The sequence below is a fragment of the Ursus arctos genome, unplaced genomic scaffold (genome assembly GCF_023065955.2).
Source record: "Ursus arctos isolate Adak ecotype North America unplaced genomic scaffold, UrsArc2.0 scaffold_5, whole genome shotgun sequence".
NCBI classification, from domain to species: Eukaryota; Metazoa; Chordata; class Mammalia; order Carnivora; family Ursidae; genus Ursus; species Ursus arctos.
In genome coordinates, this window is record NW_026623067.1 from 65162485 (window position 1) to 65172605 (window position 10121).

The 10121-nt window shown below is 37.4% G+C and overlaps 1 protein-coding gene across 8 annotated transcripts in view; it reads left to right on the forward strand.

Moving 5' to 3' along the window:
* Nucleotides 1–10121, forward strand: part of ATG10 (autophagy related 10) — a 450669-nt gene that overhangs the window by 327211 nt on the left and 113337 nt on the right. For 7 of the 8 annotated variants that reach the window (XM_057307381.1, XM_057307388.1, XM_057307384.1 and 4 more), the window contains one exon: nucleotides 1108–7579. In XM_057307381.1, the coding sequence (XP_057163364.1) occupies nucleotides 1108–1421 (314 nt within the window). In that variant the 3' untranslated portion in view covers nucleotides 1422–7579. Of the gene's footprint in view, nucleotides 1–1107; nucleotides 7580–10121 lie in introns of those variants that run through there. The other variant, XM_057307382.1, reaches the window with a different exon arrangement.

The window sequence follows — 10121 nt, forward strand, 5'->3', positions numbered from 1 at the left end:
GCCGCTCAACCAACCGAGCCACCCAGGCGCCCCTGAGGAGCTTTCTTTAAATGCTATTGTCCACTTGCCTAAGGAAGGGAGCACACCCATAAGTTCTGAGGACTTGATAGCCCTGAATGGGCCACCCAGCATTTAATTCTACTAGTAAGACCACCTTCTGTCCAGCAGTGCGCAGTTTCAAAGTCTTTAGGTAATTTCTTCTTTCTACTTTATTTTACAAATTTAGATACCTATTTCTCTACTTTCCGTCGTGCTCTTCCTAAAACACATTATTGGATTGTTATGAATATAAGTGAATTGTTGTGACTGTTATGAATATAGGTGAATTGTTGAATTGTTTAAAGAAAGAAAAAGAGAATTTTTGTTCACCTGACGTTTTCCTAACCTCTTCATGCCAATTTCTTCTCATGTCCCTCCACCCTTAACAATTCCCTTTCTCCACCTGCCACGAACACCAGATGTTAATGTCTCCCTCCTCTGGACTGTCCTAGAACTGCAGTTTTCCTCTTGGCAACAACCACTTTCCACCTAGTATTTTAGTATTAGTATACTATTGATATACTTGTCATAGTTTCCCTAGTAAATGGTAGGCTTCTTACTAGGAAAAATTGTGTGCTTTCCTTTTCTCTATTCCTCATGGTACTCAACAGAGTGATTTGAACATTGCAGATAGTCAATGAGAGAGTGAAAGCACGTGTACGTACAGTCTTTGATTTAAGAACTGGAGGAAGTATTAAGATTTCAGAGGTATTCATAGTGTACCCTTGTGAATATGAGAGTCTATCTACTTGGTCCTTTGCCTATGCTTGTATCTATCAGTTCTCTCTAAAATACATTTGGATTTATTTTGCAGAATTCCTACAGGCAATGAATGAGCAGATAATTTAACTGCTAGATGGTTACAAAGGAGAGAAGCTTGAATGTTTAAATTTCCCTCAGGAAGAAAATAGTAATTCATATAGCAGTCTTTTGATATATAAGTAATATGTGTACTAGCAAAGATTTTAAAAAAAATCATAACATTCTTCTGGCAGTTTTAGATAAACACCAAACACCATTGTGTCAAATGGATTACTGACTGACAGTCTTTGCCATGCACTTTTGCAGATGGAAAGCCTTTAGCTCTGAAGGACATATGGGAAGGAATCCATGAGTGTTATAAGACACGGCTGCTGCAGGAGCCATGGGACACCATTACCCAACAGGTTAAAGAGTATTTTTGTTTTATTATATGTGATTCTTTCCCTCTGCTCATCTTTTCTTCTAGTTCTCTCTCCTCTACTTTATTCCTGTTTCATTCCTCTACATCCCTACAGATTTCAGTTCAAAGACAGTTTCCTTTAAAACACCTTCTCAGACCCAGAGTTGGTTTCTCCTCCCTGTTACAAGCTCTCAAGGCAACTTGTAGTTTTCCTTTATAGTGCTTATCACAATTTTAAATTATATATTTGGATAGTTTTTTTTTTAATGTCTTTCTTTGTCATTGTACTGTGCATTCCCATGTGGGCAGAACCTCGTTTTCTCTCTCTCTCTCTCTGTTTTTAAAGATTTATTTATTTATTTATTTTAGAGAGAAAGAGAGAGAACATGAGTTGGTGGGAGGAGAGGGGAAGAGAGACTCTCAAGCTGACTCTGCACTGAGCTGGATATCACAACCCTGAGATCATGACCTGAGCCAAAACCTAGAGTTGGGTGTTTAACTGACGGTGCCACCCAGGCATCCCTTTTTCTCTCTTTATTGTACACCCAGCACTGGCACAGTACTTACCATACAGTGAGTGCTCAATGAAAATGTATTAAGTAGTGAGAACAGTAACTAAGTCGGCATATTCACTAAGAAGTACGTGATTTAGCTTGTGTCACCTACGATGCTTCAGAGTTTTGCTCATAGGTACATTTGCAAAAAAAAAAAAACAAAAAACCTTTTGATTAATAATAGGTTTGCAATAGCGATCTGAAAAAAGTAGAGAAAATACATCTGCAAAAGTAGATATAAAAAGTAGATTTGCAAAAGTAGGGAAAAATAGATCTGTCAATCATATAAGTCATTATTACTGCCTTGCTAAAATCAGCAGTTAATTATTTTAGAAATTTAAAAATACTCATCACCTTGCAACCAATCATGGTCTCCTTAAAAATAATTTTTACTTATATCAAAAATCTTATTTTTTCCCAGCCTCTGTTAAGCTTAATCAAAGCTTCCTTTAAAAATGATCTTATCAGCCATTAGAATTTTTATGCCCTCTTATGTGTTTGATCATAATAATGACAGTTTACCTCCCAATCAACGTAAGAATCCTTAGCATCTTGTGAGTAGTTCTTTGGCAGCGACTGCAAATGACCATTTTCTAGGTTTTAATTGAGGACAGAACTAGGTGTAAGTACATGCGTATTTCCCACAGCCCCTCAAGTTAATCCTTTCGTTTCCCTTCCCACCATTGCCTGCTTAGATCAAGTCCTCTAGCCTCACCTGCAACAGTTAGTAAGGCCTCTCACCTCTGGTCTTCTACTCCTTCCTCCCTGCCCTGCCATTAGTCACATCCTCCTAACCATGGTGGTGTGTTTTGCCTGTGCACAGACCTGCAGTAGCTGTCCAAAGGCCGATGGCATGTGGTCTAAATGCCTCACCTGGGCTCCAGTGGCGGGCCCTCCCTGGGTCCAGCCTGTCCTTTCAAGCTTATCCTGTGCAGTTTGTTCTTGGAATTCTTTCCAGACTTGTCTTCCCTGTTGCCTTTGTTCTGTCTTTATATTTCCTTTTGTTCTCTCATGTTCCTTTCTTGAAACCGCTTCAGCTCACAAAAATGGCCCCCTCTGAAATCCCGGTTCTGTAGACCAGGCATGGGTGCTTGCATGGGTGGTTGCTCCGAAGAAGAATAATGAGATAGAGAAGGAAATCCATCATAAAGATTTTTGGCAAGAACATTTTATTTTATGCAAAGTGTTTTAGATTAACCTTTAAGCATCAAGGTGAGTGCCGAGAGTTTCAACTTCCAGTGTCTTTCCAGTGGCCACAGGCTGTCTAAGAATGTATACTGTAGTGTCAGAATCCACGGGACCCCGAAAATGTTTGGTTGTAAGAGTCAAGGAAGATGGCAAAGGTTAGAGGCAAAAGATAGATGGCAAAGACGTCCAAAAAATAACATCTGCGTTTAACTTTAGTGCCTTTTTTCTTCTACTTCCTTTCATTTACATTTTACATTATATTCTTGAGCTCATTTCTTACCCTTTCCCTTTTTCTGTCACTAGCAGTCGTGTTATTAATCTCAGTGCAAGCCTATAGCACAATTCCTGGTGATCTATGTCATTTTGGGTTTTAATTGTATGTGTCTCTGTTCTGACTTGTGACATATGAACAAGACTTTGAACTCAACTCTATTTTCTTAGTTTCCTGATATGATGTTGCCAATAGATTTCTATTGGTAGAACTCCTAAGTTGCTAAAGCAGCCAAATGAACCAATCTGTACATTGATTGTTTTTAAAGGAATTGACTAATATCTTTTAATTTGTAGACACTTAAGTGTCATGTAGACAGCCTGTTAGTGGACCATCTTTTCCTACCTCTCATAGTATAGTAGTAATGATCAAATCCAATCACCATGAGCATTATTATTTTAACACCCAAATGTGGGGGCTCACTTAATGGAAGAGATGGTTGATATAACCAAATTACAACATAACTGGAACATTTTGGTGTTCCTTTGGGGTTTGTCTTATGGGGATTGATCTGTGGACATCTATCCCACTTTTGACAACAAACTTTGTTTAAGCTTTAGAACTGCTCGTCACAGGCATATGCAGGCATTAAAGACCTAGCCAGGGAAACTCACTTGTCACCATTGCATTACTTGGTATTCGGAAGTCATCATAAATGTCTCCTTTGGCGGTCTTGGCTCTTAATCCTAGATTAGTTAATGGGTTGGTATTTACATTCTCTTCTTTGCTTGAGATCTTTGAGAGAATGGGTCTTTATTTTTGTAAAACCAAATGTGGAGAAAAAAATAGTGTTCTCAGTTGGGGGAAGGGGAGGTTGTGATATGGCACTAGGAGAGAATGAGCTGATAGACTATTGGTGGCACCAAACAGTAGATAGCATTTTGCAAAATTACACTGAAGAACCATTAGCTTGCAGACTGAGCATAATAATATCCTGTCCTTCAGAGTGGCTTAAAAACAAAAGCAGCCTTTGCACAATATAAAATGCATTTCACTTCATCTTCAGGCTTGATTGTGCTCATATAGTTTGTTGCTCTTCATCTTTAGTAATCACACTTCTGTTCTCTCAGCATTTGTCTTGATGATAAGGACCTGTTCATGTCAGACATGAACCCTCTCTTTTGATGACAAGCTGCTAATGAATCTCATACATTTGATTATGGTGATTACTTACCTGCTTTTGTCCAACATTATGAATTACCTATTATCTCAACCCTGTAGCCTAATAAAGATCTTCTGAAAGAAAGTTAACAGATGCCTAGGTTGGATCTGCCCAAATTGGCACAGTGAATGTTACAATAATGATTACTTGCAGGTGTGGGCTCTATGTTTTAGGTAAAGAACTCCCGTGATCTTGGCACAGACTAAAAGTCATAAGATAAGAAAGCATACCTTCAATTTTACTTGAAGATGTGTGTGTTTATGTATGTGGGTGTGGAAGTGGACACATAAGTAATTGTTTTTTACTGTCTTCTTGTTTTTAAACTTTATATTATGGAAAATTATAAACATATACAAAAGTAGAGCTAATAGTATAATACATTTACAAACTAATGGTCAATCTTATTTTTTTAGTATTTCACCCAATCTGGAATTTTTAGAAAAAAATCCTAAACATCATATCTCACCCATACGAATTTAAGTGTGTATCTTTAAAAATCAAGGGCCTTATACCAATGTTTATAGCAGCTTTATCCATAATAGCCCAAATGGAAACAACTCAGATGTCCTTCGGACCACGGAGATTAAATGAAGTGATACATCCTTACTAGGGAATACTATTCAGTAATACAAAGGAACCAACTATTGATATGCTGAACAACCTGGATGAGTGTCCAAAGAATTATTCTGAGTACTAAAAGCCAATCCCAAAAGGTTGCATAGTATATGATTCCACTTAATCTAACATTTTTGAAATTAGAGAGGGGGTTTGTGGTTTTTGGGTGTTAGAGAAGGAGTTATAGATGGGAAGGAAGAAAGTGTGGCTATACAAGACAACATGAGAGGGAAACTTGTAGCAATGGAAACGTCCTGTATCCGACTGTATCGACGTTAGTATCTTGGTTGTAATATTGTACAATAGTTTTGCAAGATGTTACCACTGGGGAACTGGTGAAGGGTATGAATAATGTTTTTGTATTATTTCTTACAATTGCTTGTGGAATTTACAGTTATCTCAAAATAAAAAGTTTAATTGAAAAAAGGTAAGGACTCTTAATAAGCATAACCACATTTCTGTTATCACAATAAATTGATAATAATTTCTTAATATCATTAAATAAGGAATTGATGCTTAAATTTCTACATTTTTTAAAAAAAATTTTTACAGTTTCTATGAATCAGGATTCAAATAAGGTTTATAAATTAAAGTGGTTAACATCTCTTAAGACTTTTGAAAACAGGGGTGCCTGGGTGGCACAGCGGTTAGGCGTCTGCCTTCGGCTCAGGGCGTGATCCCAGCATTATGGGATCGAGCCCCACATCAGGCCCCTCCGCTATGAGCCTGCTTCTTCCCCTCCCACTCCCCCTGCTTGTGTTCCCTCTCTCGCTGGCTGTCTCTGTCTCTGTCAAATAAATAAATAAAATCTTAAAAAAAAAAAAAAGACTTTTGAAAACAAAGATTCTCATTCCTTTCTCTCTTTTTTTCCTCATAAATTTTTGTTGACGACACAAGGTTGTTTGTCCTGTAATATTTGCAGTCTGTTTTTTGTTTGTTTGTTTGTTTTTTTCCTAATTGTATCTCTGTGGTGTTATTTGGTACGTTCCTCCCTGAGCTTTCCATAAACTGGTATTTAGATCCGGAGGGTTGGTCGAATTCAGGTTTGTTTTTGGGGACAAGAATACTTCATAGGTGATTCTGGATACTTCTATCAAGAAGCACATGTTTGGTTATCGTTCTTTTTTGTGATCTTAGCAGCCATTCATGATTATTGCCTAGATCCATTAACTCATTAGGGGTTGCAAATGATGATGTTCTAATTCCATCATTCATTATTTATTAGTCGGGCTGCTTTATAACAGCAGTTTCCCTCACCAGCGTAGTTACTTGAAGTATGCTTTGTATAGAAAATGCAGGATAAATGTTCTAGCTTTTAAGAGAAAGAGCTGGTTCTCTAGTATCCTAAGGTGACCAAGAAGGTTTTCTGATGTATCTTCGTGGACTTGTGGTTATAAATGTTGTATGCATTTCAATTCATTATAGTGATTATCTTTATTGTTGCCTGATTGTTGCAACAATGTGGATGGAGCTAGAGGGTATTATGCTGAGTGAAATAAGTCAGTCAAAGACAAATACCATATGATTTCACTCATATGTGGAATTTAAGAAACAAAATAAATGAACATAGGAGAAGGGAAGGAAAAATAAAATAAAATGAAAACAGAGAGGGAGACAAACCATGAGACTCTTAACTCCAAGAAACTGAGAGTTGCTGGAGGGGAAGGGGGTGGAGGGATGGGGTGGCTGGGTGATAGGCATGAAGGAGGGCACTTGATATAATGCACACTGGGTGTTATATGCAACTGATGAATCACTGAATTCTACCCCTGAAACTAATTAGACACTATAGTGTATTATTACCAAAATTAAATTTAAATACAATTTTTTTCTAAAGTCTCTTTAAGTTGGCTCCTGAGTTTTTCTGATGTAACCCAAGTAGCTCTGATGGCTTCTTGCTTTTTGGTTTGACAGGTTGCTGCACATTCACATTGTGCAGTTCATGCCCAGACCTACCCCTCCGTTTTCCAAGGAGGCTTGCTTTCTTTCAGAGCCTTTATCAAGGTGCTGGAACCAGACAGAGTGAGCACCACCACTCACTGGATGTATGAACTTGGGCAAATTTCAAAACCTCTGTGTGTCTTAGTTTTCCATTAAAGATAATGGCAGCATCTACACAGAGTTGGTGGGAAGACGAAAAAAGAGGGTTGCATACAAAGCTCACCCTGTGTCACATCTTCCTGCAGGTATTTTCTAATGCCAGAACTGTGCACTTTAAATTTGGAAACCAAGACTTTTGAGATACTTTGTTTTCTGATTCCACATGTCTGGGGAGGGCTGTCCAAGTGCAAGTAACTGAAAGGGATTGGGTGGATAAAGTGGGAAAGAATCTCATTGTATTTCCTCATGTCATCCCACCCAAGTACCATGAGAGAACTGGATTAAATATTTGCAGGGAGTGGAGTTAAGAGGAATCTGTGCAATACATATTTTACATATCCCAAATACCATTAATTTCATTTTGAAGACTTCATCATGTCTAAAACATGCAAAAATATGGTAATTAATTTCAGTGAGTTTTCATTATATTTCCATCATAAATCTCTCAGGTGTAAAAAAACACACAAAAAGAAAACAAAAACAAAAACCCTCAAACACAACAAAAAGCAAAACTCCTTAGGTACTCCTTTTGGTGAGTAGATTGCTTTTGACGCTCAGTGATGCAGGAAGTCACTGGTTAAGGAGTCTTAAATAATGAAGCTTGATATGTTGCCTGGTGATTTATAATGATGGCTGATAAACTGATGATTTAATTGTGCTTCCTCTAGTAATAATCTTAAGTGCTCAAGTGAAGTTCCAGTGATTGGCTTTCTTCTGAACTCAGTCTCCCTGGAGTCTTTAGGCATCTCTTTTCCACAACATCCGATAACTGACTTTTAACTGTTCCTATTTTAAATAATACAAACCAATTAAAACACACAGCTGTTTAACAAAACTTCTCAGTGTTGGTATAGGTCTCGGTGGGTATTTCCTGATGGCTCATAATGACATCAATTCAGTGCACCTGGTAGGATCTGTGTGAACTGAAAGTGGCTTAATTCTTAAATGACAAGAAAATTAAGAAGCCTTTTATGGATTGCTGCTGCTGCTTCAGGATCCCTGCCAGCACCACGGCAGACGCTTTCATCCTGGCGTTTTACTTAAATGGGACTACAGGCATCATGTGATTGTTTGCTCTGTAATCTGCTGCTAATTTGTTGGATCTGGGTTTCTACATATTCATTCTGGACATTAGTAAGGCGAGTTAGTGGGTAGGTTTATGGTGCCATAATCTACCTTGCTGACTTTTGGTAGAAACTTTCTAATGTTTCTACCACATTACTCGATGATTCTACCACACTCTACTGTCTTAGAAGAGTGAAATATGCTCTCATCACTGTATCTCATTTTCTTTGGTGTTTTAGGGTAATGATGACAGTGCTATTTTTCTCTGGCTCTATTAATAATTATTTCTAGTAATTATTTCTAATAATTATTTCTAGATTGTCAGTCTGCACAAGCGTTGTGACTTTTAATATTTATTGAATGCTGATGCTGCAATTCAGAAATATCCACTGTTGACACTCCATTATGCTTTTCTTTTTTGGGGGGTAAAAAAGCACATTTTTCTTAAGTTTTGCCTGTTCCTCAGACTTTGTGTAGTTTAAGAAGTACATGACACTTTGTTCTCATTATCTTCAACTAAATAATTAAGTTCTCTTGAAATTCTCTTTGATTTTACACTCTGGAATGGTTTTGGAAAGCTTTACCTTTATCCTAAGTGCTCTTTAGGCATTGGTATGATACTACTTTCTAAAGTTTTCTGGCCACTAGCCACTAATTAAGTGTTCAAATCAATCTAAGTAGAAGTGGGGGCTGATTTATTATGTAAGATCCTTGTCTTATTAATTTCTGAGCTGTTTTGTTTTATTCCATGTTGCTGAGAGTTCAAGAGAAATAAACAAGGAATGTATTTTTTATAAACAATCAGCTTATACTGGTATATTTGAATTTTACTTCTCTAAATTGAAATTTATTTCACTTGGTAATAAAAACAAGAAGCTAGTTCATGCACTTTGCTATTTGTATATCTGGTGGTTGGGCCGAGGGTTGCTTAGCTTTCTACCATCACAGTTGCACTCTTGACTCAGCACGTGCCTTGAATTGTTAGAAGGGCTTTCTTTAAAGAATTTCCCAGCGTTTCACTGATCCTTGAAATTTCTATTTCTAAAAAAGGAGCAGCTTATAAGTGTAAGACTAAAATACCATTTAAAATATTTATAATTAATTTTAATATGACTCATCTTAGCACATTTGATTTTGATAATTACCTACCATCAATTTTTAATTTTTAATAAACATCTTAGTTCCAAAACTTTACATTTAAGGAATATTTATATTCTTGTTTCTGGTTTTTGCGAAAGAGGTTATTGATGGGGAGGTGGAAAAGCAGCAGCCAGAGGCAGGAAGAGAAGCCTGGGGGAGCAGAAGGGCAGGCACAGGGCTGGAAGGGGATGGAAGGTAGACTCTGCAGACACACTTATCCAGAAAGGCTTTGAGTCCCCCGTAAGGGTACAAGCTTCCTAAGAAAGATGCTATTTGTTTTATCTTATTTTTGGCACAGTGGTGACTGCACATATTCTACCCTGCAATTATTGCACATTTTTTTTCATTCCACTTCCTACACCCCCTTCAGCTTCTTTTTTTTGCTTGTTGTTTTCCTGATTCTTTTCCATGTGAGCTGTTACGTTCCCCGTATTTTATTTACAGCTTATATTTTATAGTTTAAAATTTGGACAGTAAGTAGGGATAATACCGAAGTGTATGAAGTATGTGTGCAAGCCATTACAATTATTGTACTGCGTGCTGATTTTTTCACTATATTAATTTATTTCTACTTCTCTCTGTCCAGTCTGAATTTCAGAAATATTGCAAGTGGTGTAGACATACAGCCCAATATAAGAGTAACGCATATACTATAACCATCAAAGCAAGTGAATGAGAACTAAGTAGTGTGGGGGGGGAAAGACAGTTGTAGCAGAACAATCTAAGCTAAGGGTCGTTTCTCAGTTTTCTTGAACAACAAGTAACAAAAAGGGAAAGCCAATTAAATCCATTGCTTCTATTCTGTTAGGGAAGGAGGCAGACAGG